This window comes from Carica papaya, chromosome 4 (assembly GCF_054855325.1).
Source record: "Carica papaya isolate Zhongbai chromosome 4, ASM5485532v1, whole genome shotgun sequence".
In the NCBI taxonomy this organism is placed as follows: Eukaryota; Viridiplantae; Streptophyta; class Magnoliopsida; order Brassicales; family Caricaceae; genus Carica; species Carica papaya.
Genome location: NC_142312.1, coordinates 9,286,202 through 9,301,742, shown reverse-complemented (window position 1 = coordinate 9,301,742; position 15,541 = coordinate 9,286,202). Strand labels below are relative to the sequence as shown.

The window sequence follows — 15,541 nt, the reverse complement described above, 5'->3', positions numbered from 1 at the left end:
TATGAAACGATAAAATCTACCTAGAATATCCATGTACTGACCATGAAGATTGTAATTTTTTTTTTCTTAGAATGTTAATCAAAAAAATTAAATCCATAATAATTCTTAATAAACGATTTTCTTTAGTTTAAAAGTTATGACACGGTAGAAGGTAGCAAGTTTAAAAAATACATCCATCCATATATTTCGAAAATGAATCGATACACTGCCAACTATATATATGGGAGATACTTATAAAACTAGGTGAATTGAACAAAATAAATAATACGAATCAAATAATTCTGTGGCGCCTTCATAGCAACTGTCAAATGGAAAACAATGTATTTTGGTTTTCATTGTTTTTCCCGGTGGCTTCATACATGAATCAAATAGAGCAAGAAAAACTAAGTTCAAATGCTTTACGAAAATTGTATAAGTCAAAGAGAATTTCCACCCACATTATTCTGCATTTTATACATCCTTCGTAACTGATTTCCTGGTTCAAAGAACTTACTATCTTTTTCAACATTTCCTTCAAAATTTTGGCGACAGAATTTGGAGAGCCTTCACTTTCTTCTCTTTCCATAACTGAAAACCAAAACACAAGAGATTAAAAGAAAAAAAAAAGTATCAGTGAAGAATTTCAATCCAAGTTTTTGAAGAAGAGAAAATCAAGATCTGACACAAGCGTACTTTATTGAAGAGGCTTGATTCAATTTCAATATTCGCCTTTGTTAAACTAGTCCAGGAATAGACTGCTGTCGTTACCATTTGTTGTTGGAGGTTTAAGATTCGGATAACTAATAAGTTTGGGAGCAACATACTGGTCTGCTAAAGCATAGCTCCCTCCAGAATGCACTAGAGCACCTCCATTGATCCTTTGTCCCATTTTGTTCCTATTCTCGAGCTGTAGATCTTCAGTGTAGACTTGGCTTGGAATTCTAAATCCTCCATTTACACCATGAAGAGGGCCTGGGTATCCAGTTGTCATACAACTGGTTTGATCATACAAACTAATGTTTCTGGAATTCATTTCAGCAAAGCTGCCAATCATTTCCTCTCGTTGTGGGACGGGGAGGTACCGAGGATAAGAAGCTGAATGGTCTAATCTTTCTGAGTTGACACACGCTCTGTGGCCAGCTACTAGCGATTGGATATAATCGCATGAAAATTCATCAGGTTTGTGGCTTGTCACACTGGACTCACTTAATATGGTGGGTAAGGTTAAGTACATTGAAGAAGCAACTTGGCAGGAGGGATTGAAGGAAAATTTTGGCTCAATAGGTAGTCCCAAGTGATCTCCTTTGCTCTTTCCAGTTACTTGGTCACGATCAACATCATCTGCAAATACTATTCCCTCAACAGACTTCCCCAAGCCTTCATTTTTGTAACTTGGAGCTCTTATGCCCAATACAATGCTCTTCTGTTGTTGTGCTTGGACATTTGCATGATGAAAAGTTGAGTAGGTAGATGATGCCAGCTTCTTTCCTTTCTCCTTTTCTACAGATACAAGAGATTTGCTCATCAATTTGCCATAGGCAGCTACATCTCCCAGTGCTTGACAGTGATTACCCGAATGAGTTGCCTTACTGCTTTTAAAGATTGTGGATCCAGCTTGACTTCTCATCTCGTTTTCAGACTTGTTTTCATCTTGCTTGCCAACGTTTTCCCCAATGTTGTTCAGCTGTTGCACATGGACAGTCTCCTGAATCTTATTCTGGTCTTCCACTTGGACATTTTTGTTATCAACTTTCACATTCTTCTTTTTTCCTCTTTGTTGTGTCCCAACACTTCTGTTTGATTTTTTTGGGTGTTGTGGCTGGACTCTCTTCCTTGTAGTATTGCGTTTTTTCGTCCTTAGAGGCTGCACATCTGCATCATCTGAACCCAGTTCTTCTCTCATCCATTTAAATAGATTTTCTCTTGCAACTTTAAGGTCTTCTACCAAGGACTCCATAAAGCTTTTAACACCATCCACTGCAGTATGCTCACAAGTGCTGGTTCTACCCTTGTTTACCTTTGGTTCTTCGTCAAAATCTCTCGTTGGTTGATTATTAGCTAAGGTATCCTTTTTACTCTTCCTGATTTTTGGCACTTTAGCTTTATCTACTTTGATTTGATCTCCATTATCAGGGCTTTTGTCTTGCTTTTCCTCAAGTCTACTTGCATTACTGGTGTCATTATCAAGTGAAATAAAGCTGGAAACTAGTTTATGCTTCTTGAGAACCGATCCATCACTTGAACTTGACGAGTTATCCGAATCAAAGTCACTGTCTCTCCTTCGAAAGTCCCATCGTTGCAAAAAATTGACATCCTCTCCCATATTTAAGTTAGGAAACATCCCCTCTGCAAGCTCTTGGAGTGTCTAAAAGGAATAAATTAAATAGATGCACTAATATCGAGTTCTCCAATTAGGAAAACTGCTAGATGGTGGAGTTCCCACTGAAATCAGACAAGAGAGGAAAATCACAACTACTCTTTCTAATCAAAACCATAGTTGTTATATTCATTTATGCTTTAGAAGAGCCAAAAAAAAAAAAGAACAATTGTAACAGAGAGTACAAACATTACATTTTACTCAAACAATTTCTTCACCTAATTTAACGAGTACATAATGAACCATGGCATGTTATCATGGCGATACCTAGTTTCAAACTTTAAACCCAAAAGTTCCCATAAGTTCAAAATCAATCCTCAACATATAAAACAACATTAAACCAAACAACACAATCATCTAAACAAGCACAATCACAGCATGAATGGAAAAGAATAGCCAGTTAGTAGGTTCCCCAATTAAGTTTATACACACATATATATTGTAATATTATTTGATAGGGCAACTGTAAAAAGGGGGGAAGGGGATTGGCGCAGAAACAATGAAAATTTTACAAATAAGAATTACCAAGTTCAAAGTTGGTAGCTTTTTGTAAATATTATGATCGGAGAACTCCAATGCATAAACTGGAAATTGAACTACACAGATAAGCGTCAAGAATGGAGATAAATGAAAGCTAATAGCCCTTAAAAAGCAGAAGGAAGATATATTTTTCTCACCCTGAACAAAAATTCATGATAAACTCACATGGGTTCCTCTTCTTATCATCATCATCATCCCCGGTCGTCGTCTCCTTCCCTCTAAATTAAATGGCTCATCTCACTTTATGATTCCATATCCTCTCTGTAATAGAAAGAAATCATACGCTCTGTCTACCATTTCTGCTCAACCAAGAAAATGATTTTGCCATGTATGGTGAGCGAGTTAGTGATTTTGGTGGGTACTAATGGACACAGAGAGTAACGGGTGGAGATTTTCTACTCTTTTCTGCCAAATTCAACTTCTTTACTTTTATTTTTATTTTCAATTCAGGCAAGTTTTTTTAACGTTTTTTCTTTTTTCATTCTCTCAAATTCAATGTATGCAGTTGCATTTTCTAAGCCTTTTCTCCTTCCACCAAACGTCATTTTTTCTTCAACTCTTGAAATAAAGATTGCAGATTTTCTACCATATAAACATTAATGGAATTAACCTTTCAGGATTTGTTTTGCTTATTACAGATTCTAACCATGAAATGAATACATTTTCTTTTCTAGAACTGCAAATGGATACCTTTATATTTATCTTTGCAGATAACTACCAATAAATTTTTAAAGTTTGATTAACACTTATTTTCTGTTTACAAATCTATTAAATTAAGTTAGAAAGATTAATAATTCCTTTGTTACTTTTTTTTTAATAAAAAGATTATTGATCCCTTATAGTTTGTAACAAATATCCCTCTTAATCTCGAAATACAAATGATATAAGTTTAATACCTTATATAATATACTTTTCTTCAAAAAATTTCTTTAAAAAAAAAAAGTTTTATCTATAAAATTATTCTTCTTCCTTTTTAGATACATTATAAAATAGTTCGGATAAGAATTTTAATAGACAAAATTTCATGTTATACGAAATACTATTTTTTATCTGCTACTTGTGTCTCTAATTTTAAAATTTACACTTGTTAAGAAATATAATCTGACATTAATTAAATATTAAGGATCGGTCAATTTTTTCTAACACCATAATAATTTCAAAACAGAACTTAACATAATATCATATTCAACTTCCTATTATAGTTTTATCCTAACCTAATATTCTGTCTCTATCTTATATTTCACCACTTTATATATATATATATATATATATGCTTCTCGCAATGCACGTGAAGAAAAAAACTTTATATATATATGTAACAACCCCGGAAATATTAAAAAGAAATGAGTATGTAAATATATCGAATGCGGAAGCGAGATCAAAATTTCAGTTAACATCCCTTACACGAAAAACCAAAAAACGTACTTAAAATATAAAAGATTAAACTAACTAAGAAAGAAACTCGAAAATAAAGCTATGCGTATGACTACAGAGTCTCTAGGCATCCCCTTCGTCGTCCTCCTGCGGAACGGGCTCGGGAACCATGTCTTCCTGATCTGAAATGGTTAATTAAGGAGTGAGCTACACTAGCCCAGTAAGAACATCACGATATCTCACCGTCACGGAGGTAAAGGTGGGTAGAAAAACACAAAAAAACCAATGGAGCATAATTTACAACAAATCCTTTTATTTATGATAAAACCTTTACCATCCACTTACCTCGGTGGAATTTATGAAAACAATATAAGAAAAACAATAACATTATCATAATCATGGAATAATATAAGCTGTAAAACATAACACTTATCACGCCTCTTGTAATTCAATCATTGTACAACATATCTTTTTCTCATTTACCAACCTACTAGTATCCGTGGGGGTCCATAGGGGTTCCGCTACCCGTTAACCTTTAACATTCATAATCAGTTTCCAGGGCCGTCCCCATACCCCGTCCGGTATGGGCGCCAAAACCATGAACCTCAATACCCCGTCCGGTATGAGGGTGAAACGGGCCGTCCCCATACCCTGTCCGGTATGGGCGCCAAAACCATAAACCTCAATACCCCGTCCGGTATGAGGGTGAAACGGGCCGTCCCCATACCCCGTCCGGTATGGGCGCCAAAACCATAAGATCTCCATACCCCGTCCGGTATGTGAGACCACAATCCCGGTAGGGTTCCCTACGGACCCGGTCCGTCCACCATCTCCCAGGATATCTAGTCAGGCTGACCCCCATAATACAATTATCAGTCCACACAATCTTTCATTTTCCTTTTCCTCAGTCAGCATCATCAATTCACAATACAAACAAGCAAACAGTAATTCATGCCAAACAGACAACATACAGTATCAGTTTTTCAGTCATTCAACCCATGATTAATAAAAACGTAGTATATGCACACAAATCTGTAAAATGAACACATCAAACCTCATTTTGCATTTAAAGCTGTAAACAGGCCAAATAACAGTAAATCACCAATCACACTAGACTCGGGCTCCATTAGCTACCTTAAGCAATTTCACACATTCGTTAATTCAAGAAATACCGTTTTATCATTTTGAACTTTAATACCGTGATAGGAAATAGGGTGAGGGGTCCTTACTTGTTTTCGAGATCCGAATACGATTCACAGTGCGCCTGCAGGCCGTCCCTAATTTTCCCTGAATTTTTTCCCGGGAAACTGAAACACACTAACAGTACCTGCACGTGTTCCAAAAAAAATCCAAATTAGGCCCAGGGCCTCTTTCAGCCCAAATCGCAACTCCGGCACGGCGGCTCCGCCGTGCTCCGGCGACGGCGCCGTCGCTGGCAGCGGCGAGTCGCCTCGGGTTGGCTGTTTTCGGCCGTTTTCGGCCGAATTCGGCCACACTCGCATTGGTCCTTGTCAGAAAACAACCCTAGGGCCCTCGGGGGGCCAAAAAATCACGGAAAAACGGAGCTTACCGGCGGCGGCGCTCTCGGGTGCGGCGGCTCTCCGGCGAGGTTTGTGTTTTGGTGATTCGGCTCCGGTCAACCTGTAGAGAAAAGAATGGTGATCACGGTGATATAAAAATTGCATCGAACGGAGGCCGGGAAGGGCCTCGTCGGAGGCAAAAACCGAGAGGGGGCGCGGCGGCGCCGCTGGGCTTCGGCCGCGTATTCCGGCCGTTTGGCCGGGATTTCAGCTTCGATTTGGCCATAGGAGGAATCAGTGGGGAAAAACGAGTCGGGAGTATGAAATTTACCTCGATCGGCGGTCGGAAATTTCCCCGGTGCGGCGGCGAGTGGCGGCGGGTGGCGGCGGTCGGCCTCTGGTTCGTCTTCTCCGGCGAGCGGCTGGCGGCTAGGGTTTGTGGTCTGGTGTGGGGGTTCTATTTATAACCCCTTGCCTTTTGATCACAGCCGTTCATTTCGTTTTAATCTGGGCCGTTCGTTTTTGATTGAATCTGGGCCGTCCGTGCGATTGAATCTGGGCCGTCCGATCGCGCGATTGATCTGGGCCGTCGGATCGCACCCACGCGGATCGCCAACGTGGCTCCTTTTGGAGTGACGCGGTCTTGCCACGTGGCAGGCCCTGGTTGGCCGGGACTGCTGACCGGGCCTGCTGACGTGGCTGCTGACGTGGCCGCCTTTTTTTTTTTTTTTTTTTTTTTTTTCCCCTCCTTTCCGGGTGCTACAATATATATATATATATATATGTACACATTTTGTAATGCACATGAAGGAGAAAGAAAAGAAAAGCTTTTAGGAAACAAATGAAGTAAAGATTCAAGTCTAACTTATTTATTTTAAAGTTGCTTTGAGTTGATTTTCTGAGAGGAAAAATTCAATTACAAGAAGCCTTCATATTAAGTACATCCTTAAGCAACAAAAGAATTAAAACAACAAAACTTAAAATTCAACAATAACAAAATTTATATTATTATCACCTTCTCTTTGATTAAAGATATTCACAAAAAATACAAAAATATAATATAGTAAAATACCCAAATACATAATATAATATATTAAAAATGGTATCTTCAAATAGAAACTGGGGACAGCTATATGTATATTTAGCATAATCAAAATGATATTTCAGAAAAAAAAAAAACAAAAACAAAAATTTTGTTAGAATTTATATGTCCTGCTAGAGCTTATAAACTTTTTTAAGGTTAGCTTTTGATGTTGATTGGGAATGTAGTTACAACAAATCATGCATTTCAATCAGCTCAACTTACATGAAGACAACAACTCTGCATCATTATTTAGTAATCAAGGTACAGAGTTATCTTCTGATGCACCAAAAATGGCAGCCTCAATCTCCATTCCTTCTGCTTGCGGCTTAAAGGTCTACCTTTGCTTTGTGGATCTCTGTTTTCCTTTGCATCTGCCAACTTCCAGACGCACTCCTCTGCTTCTCTGTCTAAAGATTCCAGCATGAAAATTCCATTCTTTTCTGCAGAATCTTCTACATAACATACTCTCAATGGCATGTCTTTAAACCGACACAAGTCATCTGGTATCTTCAATATCCTTTCTGCACCAGGAGTCGATACCTAATCCAACCAAAAACATCTTCTTTAGATTCTACAAGTCATGTAACAAAAACAGCAGCTAAGAACAACCAACCATTTATTACCTCAAGACCCAAATCATCAGGTATTTCTCCAAGTGCTCCAACTTCATCTAATCTTTTCTTGTACTCCACACTATATCTTTCAAGTTCATCCACACTGGGACATTCATATCTGATTACAGGAGATTGGAATTTAATTACAACAACAGCAGATAACCAAGTTACACAGATTCAGATGCACAAACACGCCACTATACATATACACATGGAAATGAATATAACTCCAGATTTTATCCCCCAAGCCAATAGAACTTCTGCAACATTGTAAGTGAAATCTAATCTGATCGCCATTCTTCCTAAGAGAAAAGGCTTTTGTTCTTGTAGAAAAATGAAAATAATTTTCAAGAGTGTTTCGAGCTTAGCTTAATTTTTAGTGAAAGGGAGCCTGGTAATTGATGAACTTGCAACAGTTATCGGATAGTCAATGGAGGTAGCTTGGCGAGCTTGTAAGGTTTAAGTTTGTGCTGACTTCAAACTTAAATATTTTCAAGCTCTAAAACATTTTTTTTTTTTTGTTTACTATGAAATTAAATCATAATACAAATGTTGAAGAGTTTTAGAAAACTTACTCATTTGACAATTTGTCAAGTCTCACATAAATATATCCACGGGGAGTAGCTTTGAATGCATAGATTTTCATGTCATCACCAAACTGCAACAAGACCTCGTTGGCAATGAACAGAACCCGTTCGCCCCAAGGGACACCTTGCAATACAACTCCACCACCATCCCCTCCATCACCAATCTATATTTAAGAAAAACTAACAGCAACAATAGCACAAACCTTGTAACTGCAATGAAGTGAAAACCAGAACATCTTACCTCCGGTTCAGCTTCGTCTTCCTCTTCCCACTCCTCTATGGTTTCTTTCTCTTCATTTGATGTTGCTTCATCTGTAGATCAACAGCCTCAGTTTTATAGTGTCTAGAAAAGCTCTCAAGGAAATGCATAAATATTTATCAGAAGAGAAGCAACAACTCAGCTATTGATAAACCCAGAAAAGAAACATCCTTATCCGGCACACAAAAAAAAAAAAAAACCATTAGTTCTTTTTGAAGAGTATCACTCAGAATTTTAATCAAACACTTGGGCGACATAATGAGTCGAACAGTATATTCCACCTAAACACCAACAATCCATTCTTAAATCTACCATTTGGCTTTGTCCTAATGATCTTTTAAACGAAACATGAAAGAAATATATGCTTCTCTTTTCACCGTTCATCCTTTCCGTATTCTCGTCATTTTCACTCCAATACCGACCCGCCCAAAAAGCAAAGGAAAAAGAAAAAAATAAACGCATATATACTGAAGAAATTAGAAAAAGAAGGCTTCACAAGCGAGGGTTTCATCTTCATTACCATGATTATCTTCAGAGGAGGTGCTGCTAGCAAGCCTAATTGTTAGAGAAGTAGAAGAAAGTAAGGAGGCTGTGGGTGTTGGAGAATAACGAGGCAAATGAGAAGAAAAGAGAGCAGGGGCATGGAGGTTGCTGGAGCGCGTTAGGAGTAAACCCGAGAGCCAAAACCTTCTTGCCGAAGGCGATGAATACGGAAGAAACCTGTTAGAAGACTGTAGCAAAGCGTTAATAATCTTCATTCGGTTTCTCTCGTCGTCTCCTGGTTTGATTTTAATGGAGTATTTTGGCGGTGCTCACATGAGTTTGTAGTTCATAGGCTTCGGTTAATGGAGTATTTTTGTGATCAGTAATTAATATACGGTAGAATAATAATGATAAATTTATACAATGTTTAAAAGATTATGTATTATTATATAATAATAATAGTTGTGCGTTTAAATTTATAAAATGATATGATTATATATTTAATTAAATTAATAATTTATTTATATTTTATTATATATAATATTAAATAAAAAATAATAACAAAAAATTATTTAATTTATAAAATTATTTAGATAATAATTTTTTAAAAAATATTAAAAAATAATTTTTTTATAAAAAATAAAAATATAATTTTTTATAATTAATATAAAAAATTAATTTAAAACTAAAATTTTTTGTTTATAATTATAAGTTGAAAAAAAATTAAAAAATTATTTATTATACAATATTTTTTATTATCATTTTTGTTATATAAATAAATTTTATTAATTTTAAAATAATTATAAATACAATATTTATTAAATCACTTTAATTACAAATCTAATATAAATTAAACATTAAAACATAATAACATAGTTTTATATTAAATATCTATTTTTTTAATTATATACTAAATATCCAACACATTTTTTAAAAATTTTATATAACTAATACTAGAATTTTGCACTTCAGCAACAATAACTTCCATTTTAATTATTTAAAAATTAAATATTATAAATCAATAAGTTTTAATATTCAAAATTAAAATTTAATATAAATTATTAACTGATAATTGAAATAACCTACTTAATAAAAAATCACAACGTTTAAAAGAGTATTCCATGAAAGCAACAACCATAGTTGGTTTGTTTATAAGAAGCATATAAACTTCTGTTTCTTTTGTTGATCGAGACCCAAACGAACAATCTCTTCATACAACTGGTTTTTTGAAATACAAGTTTGTGCGATTGTTGTAGTTTTCATGATTGTTTTTGCCACTAGTCCAACTTGCTAAGCCAGATAATCTTCCTCTGAGATAGTAGGTAAACGTTTCAATTTCTTTTGTTTGTAGGAACGTTGTGATTCTTGTTGGGGTTGCGAAGTAAGAGTTTCTAGCGTTTGAGCATCATTCACCTTATCCATACCCTCAAAATTGAAATTGAGGCCTAAATTTTGGGTAAGTTGATGGTCAACCTCTTCGGCGCTCATTGCATGTTCATTGCCACTCCTCTTCCTTTGTTATTGACTGGAAATTGTTGTCTCACAACTACCCCCATTTGTTCTGTCCTTTTCATACCTTTTCAATATTTTGTGGTAATTCCCCACACGTTTATTCTTCAATTCAGCTGCTTCCGGTTGAACCTAAGATGAAAGAATATATTAACATTTAAGTCGTACAAAACAATGCAACCAACATGTGATAAACTAGGTGATTTACCTCTATTAATTGCTGTCACACCTCATTTTCTACTTCAAATATTTTAATTGTCGGATTACAGATCACTCAATCCATGTTTGAAAACATCATACCATTTGAAACATTGTCTTTTTAAATTTTTGATGCGGTTGTGAATATGTTCTTTATCAATAGTTGTGTTTGGAAATACATTCCTCAGTGCAGTCACGATGCAATCAATAGCTTGTGTGGTAAATGTCTCACTAGATCTACGGCCCAACATATGTTGATCGTAAAAAACGTCTACCAATACATCATCCATAGAATCTCTCCAATGGACAGTGTTGTTTCCTCCATCTGCAAATCTTTCCTCCTTGCCATTTTCTAAAACATATAACACAAGACCAACAGATCTAATCATATATCATACAACATCGATAGATATAATCATATACTAATGTAGTCATATTTCATTCAGCACAAATAGATATAACCAACATATATAATCATATAACATACAAGTTCCAAATTATATTATTCAATTAACACATTCAAATATATCACAAGTCATTAACTATACAAATATCATAAACAACACATTTGGTTCAAAATGTAATCAAGTATTGTAAGTAGCCCACATATAAGCTGCTATATGATATCTAATAGCTTCCCCCCTTCTTGTTTTCTCAATACTATCTCTAATGTTATATTGACTTCGTTCATCATGATAAATATGTTGAAGTTTTTCATCAACCTCTGCAAAAAGTTCATCATTTGGATCCTCTCCCCGTAAGTAGTTATGTAAAATGCAACAAGCAAATATAATGTCATTAAGAGCCTTGAGACGATAATGAGATTCAATAGAACTTAAAATAATTGGGTAACATTTCTTGAGAACTCCAAATGCACGTTCAATCGCATTACGTAAAGAAGCATGACGAATATTAAATAGCTCACGAGCATTGTTTAGTGGATTCCTTGAGTATTCACTTAAATGGTACGTTCTCCTCTATATAGAGTAATTATTTCACCCCCGCAACATGAAATCAACATCTCCGAGGTAAAACTTACCTATAAACAATGAATAAATTGAGTAAGAACTTTTTCTTTAAATTTATACATTACATATTAAAATTTAATATATTTTTATTACCTTCTAATTCTCAAGTCTATTTAATGCACGCTTTAATATTCTTGAATCTAATGCAATCCCCTCCCACTTGGCGAGATTGTATGTAAATTTCAAATCGAATGTATAAGCTGCCAATACATTTTGTGTTGGGTAATCTTTTCTCAAATGAAACCTTAGGGCATCACTTCTAAACACTTTCACACGTATATATATTATGTCAATTGTACAAACACAATCAAGAAATTAATTATTCTCTAATAAGTTAAACTTATACTTATTTAAAAAAAAAACTTAATTATAATTGTAATTTATGAAAAATTATAACTTATATATTTATCTTAAAATATGAAAAAAATCTAGAATTGTTAGTTATTTCCGAAGGCACTTGTAATTCATCTGGCTGAATAAGAAATTTATCTGTCATTTGTACTATACATCGTGGCACAACATGGAAATGGAGATTTGTCCCTCCGGATTGTCGAAAATGCTAAGATAGGACTCGATTTCTCTCATTGCGTCCTAATAAGTAAAGTTTCTTGGTAACTTGTTCCTCAATAGTTGCACAAACAGTGTGTCTAAGTCAACCATCTATAACTAGCAAACGACGTAAATTTATAAAGGTTGGAGCTCTCATCCTGATGATGTGCAACAAAACTCACTTGAGATCAAACTTTTCATCAGTTTATCTCGAACTTTTTCTCTCTAGTCATAATTCAGGAATAAGCACAAGCTTTCTCCTTTTATGAACAAAAATCACAACACGCATGACAAAGTATCCTATTAAAATAGCTACATGTTCCGCAAGATCCATTTTTTCTACCTTACGGGGAAACAAAAAACAAGAATAAGTTTTCTCAAATCCCAACTCTATACAGGTCATTGCCTAAAAGAATAACTTTTCTATAAGGTCATTATAGTAATTCAACACCGACAAGATTTTGTTAAATAATGATATTATATATTGTCAAACAATGATATTAATATCAAACAAACGACAAAATTATATAATTATATTGCACCACCATAACACACTATCTCCAACATGTGTGCCTTGACTAATCAAAGACAGCACACACACTCTATAACGTACATACATATACACGCACCTACTCTACAAAGAAGACGAATCCAAAGGATCCCATATCTCATTTTCCCTTTAGTTTAATCAAATAAACAAGAATATTCCAGCTATTAATAAACAACAAAGAAACAGAAAAAAGGTATATTGGAACAGAAAAAAAATACAACTAAGAGGACCAATTATCCTCCTTTTTTTTTTTGAAATAAAAGTTAGTAAAGTATTATTAACATTGTACCAAGAGGGTACCACGTGAATGGGACTCTTTTTTTTTGTTGATGGAGGTAGAGCTGTCCTTGTTTTTTGTTCAATTCAGCATTAGATGCTGGTTATGCTCTGAATATTTCCATAACCCATAACACATGTATAAGTGACGAGTTCTACATTCTCAGTCAGTTTTGAATTTATGACTTTCAAGTAAAATATAAAAATTCTAATTACTAGAAAATCGTGTTATTGGTTTCATAATTTAAATAGATTCTAGTACTTTTATTATCACAAAACATCATTCTTAATTTAATAATTTTCTCTAATTTGAGACCAATAACCAGACCTTGAAGCTAGCCAGACCATAAAGCTTAACTTATTAGCTTGAAGATAATTAGTAGCCACCTGTTCTATCTCTGTGGTAGCTAGCTATGTAAGGCAACTATATATATAGATTTGTAAAGTTGTTCTCCAAGTAATGGCATACCCTAAAAAAGTAAATTAAACACATAAATTGCCTGTAATTGATCTTTTTTTGCCAACTTACCAACAAAATCAAAGTCAACAATCATACATTATTACTCTTTGTTTACATTATTACCTTTACTAATTTACCCAGAATTGAATATATACACTTGGCCGAGCAGTATATATATATATATATGTTATTGGAGAGTCAATCTGAAACAAAACTCTGCAGGAAATGGAGCTAAATAGGGGAGAGTTTCATGTTAAGTTTATGGCAAACATATACACCCATATATATATATATATATAAAATATAATGAGCATACTGTAGAATCGGAAATGTATATATATGTGTGTGTGTGTGTGTGTGTATATATATATAAAGCTAACCAGTATTGAAGACATCTATGTCCATAAAAAAAGTCATACAAAGTTTTGTAATGGTGAAGGCATTTATAAACGAGAGATAGAAAAGCCAAGGATGAAATAAGTTGTAATTACGATTAGTAAGTAACTTATAACGTGCAACAGAAATTCAGAAACCTCAATTGCAAATAAGTGAGGAGCACAAACTAAGAAACCTATATTGTAAAAGGGCAACAACATTAAAGTGAAGAGCAAAGCACTTGAACAAAATTAACAATAAGACCCAATATAAAAAAGAGCAACCTCAGTTGCACTCTCAAAACTGTCTACAAACTCTATGACCCCCAGAACTTTTTGAGATTCAAAACAAAAAGAACAGAAACAGGATTTAAAGAAAGCAAATGTGAATAAAATATCAAATAACAAATTAACCTTGAATTCAATGAATTTAAACTCTCTACTATAACTCACACATTAGTAAAGAAAATAAGCTAAAAATGCTCTAGATTAATGAGCTAAGTAAAAGAGATTAGCAACAAAAACAAAATTGAACTAATGAGCTAAGCATGCAGACTGAAGTAGAAGAGTGTTCTAATACTCTCTGCCATCTAATAGAGTACATTCTAAGAAAATCTGGAAATAGATGATTCATGGTACCCGTTATAACCATCTGCTTATTATTTTACCCATCCCAGCCAAGAACAAACGGTACAATCCATCTGGAAAATGCTTAAGCACACCAACGAAAAAGAATATGCAGAAATGTTCGAACAAACGTATTCGAACGACCAACGAAAAAGAATGCAAGTATGAGTTTGCTGGGTTTCTACAATAGGTTCAACATAATGAAAACCCTAATGACCAACGAAAAATAAACAACACTGTTTATCATCTTCAAGGTTCAACAGTAAAATTAGGGTTTATAAAAGAAGCAAAAAATAAGAGAAGCTCTTCAAGGTTAAAATTTTGTTTTCCAATAAGAATTTGGTGGTTTTCTAATTATTTTATACTTAATTAATTTCTTAATTTTAATTCTTTTTATCTAAAAAAATTCTGATTCTCTTCATAAAGATGATAAACAACGAAAAATAAACAACATAGGTTCAACAGTAACATGTTGAAGAAGAAAAGCAAAATGAAAAACTCATCACCAGTTATCATCTTCATTTTCTCTTTTCGTCTTAAGTTGAAAGAAAATCAGTATAAAGTAAACTAATTATTAAAAACAAAAAATCATCACCCACCAGGATTGAAAGAAGGATAGGAGAAGGAGCTAACACCAACGGAGACGATTGCAACAAGCAGAAGCTGACTCAGGAAGCGGAAGTGGACTCGAATGAGATGAGAACGACTGCGGTGGACAAAACAGAAGCAGGTCGGGTTTGTCGTTGCCAAAGAAAACAATATTTGGGGAAGAAAACAAAATAAGGGTAAAAGAAGAATTAACAAATGTTTGTGAGGGTAAAACAGTAAACAAATATTCAACCATTAAAAACTATAGAATTGGTGGTTTGAAAAAAAGCAGAAAAAATAAAAAAATAATATACCACCAAATACCACCCAAACAATCATATTAATTACCCATTATACAAACACACTGTAAAGGATTTTTTGTCTTAAACTAAAAGGCTCTTTCACAAAAAGAAAATGTGGTACAATTTGAAAGTCCCAAAGAAAACAAAGACCAAATCCTAAGTATCAATAAGTAACCGACAAACAGGCGTGCACATGGATCAGAACACAAAACGGTTCCAAGTAGTTTTAAGTAGTTTTAAGCAATTTCAAGTAGTTCTTTTAT

General features: G+C 34.5%; 2 protein-coding genes and 1 long non-coding RNA gene across 8 annotated transcripts; all 3 read right to left on the bottom strand.

The window, feature by feature from the left end:
* Positions 1 to 248: 248 nt before the first annotated feature.
* LOC110812808 (stress response NST1-like protein) lies at positions 249 to 3,444 on the bottom strand. 5 transcript variants are annotated; one of them, XM_022039663.2, is made up of 3 exons: positions 3,034 to 3,444; positions 673 to 2,344; positions 249 to 567 (listed from the first exon to the last, which is right to left on the bottom strand). In XM_022039663.2, exon 2 carries the CDS (start codon positions 2,318 to 2,320, stop codon positions 719 to 721), a length of 1,602 nt encoding a protein of 533 aa, XP_021895355.1. In that variant the 5' UTR covers positions 2,321 to 2,344; positions 3,034 to 3,444; the 3' UTR covers positions 249 to 567; positions 673 to 718. The 5 variants fall into 5 exon arrangements, with proteins under 5 accessions (XP_021895355.1, XP_021895352.1, XP_021895353.1 ...); XM_022039660.2 differs by having other exon boundaries at positions 3,062 to 3,444; XM_022039661.2 differs by having other exon boundaries at positions 673 to 2,421; positions 3,034 to 3,443.
* Positions 3,445 to 6,859: 3,415 nt separating this feature from the next.
* On the bottom strand, positions 6,860 to 9,189 carry LOC110812782 (uncharacterized). Its single transcript, XM_088217775.1, has 5 exons — positions 8,855 to 9,189; positions 8,317 to 8,387; positions 8,064 to 8,239; positions 7,498 to 7,606; positions 6,860 to 7,414 (listed from the first exon to the last, which is right to left on the bottom strand). The coding sequence occupies exons 1-5, from the start codon at positions 9,090 to 9,092 to the stop codon at positions 7,124 to 7,126; spliced, it is 885 nt and encodes a 294-aa protein (XP_088073901.1). The 5' UTR covers positions 9,093 to 9,189; the 3' UTR covers positions 6,860 to 7,123.
* Positions 9,190 to 9,843: 654 nt separating this feature from the next.
* Positions 9,844 to 15,237, bottom strand: LOC110812799 (uncharacterized). 2 transcript variants are annotated; one of them, XR_002539365.2, is made up of 4 exons: positions 14,988 to 15,155; positions 11,450 to 11,563; positions 10,535 to 10,876; positions 9,844 to 10,458 (listed from the first exon to the last, which is right to left on the bottom strand). It is a non-coding gene; the product is annotated as an uncharacterized LOC110812799 (long non-coding RNA). The 2 variants fall into 2 exon arrangements; XR_015818398.1 differs by lacking the exons at positions 9,844 to 10,458; positions 10,535 to 10,876 and having other exon boundaries at positions 10,977 to 11,563; positions 14,988 to 15,237.
* Between the last annotated feature and the right edge of the window lie 304 nt (positions 15,238 to 15,541).

Excerpts from the sequence above, each read along its gene's own strand:
- LOC110812782 (XM_088217775.1), bottom strand. The coding sequence starts at position 9,092 with ATGAAGATTATTAACGCTTTGCTACAGTCTTCTAACAGGTTTCTTCCG. Across the intron at positions 8,388-8,854 it reads CTCCTCTGAAGATAATCATG|ATGAAGCAACATCAAATGAA; the intron begins GTAATGAAGATG and ends GTTGATCTACAG. Across the intron at positions 7,415-7,497 it reads CTGATGATTTGGGTCTTGAG|GTATCGACTCCTGGTGCAGA; the intron begins GTAATAAATGGT and ends TGGTTGGATTAG.
- LOC110812808 (XM_022039660.2), bottom strand. The coding sequence starts at position 3,091 with ATGATGATGATGATAAGAAGAGGAACCCAT. Across the intron at positions 2,345-3,061 it reads TGATAAGAAGAGGAACCCAT|ACACTCCAAGAGCTTGCAGA; the intron begins GTGAGTTTATCA and ends TATTCCTTTTAG.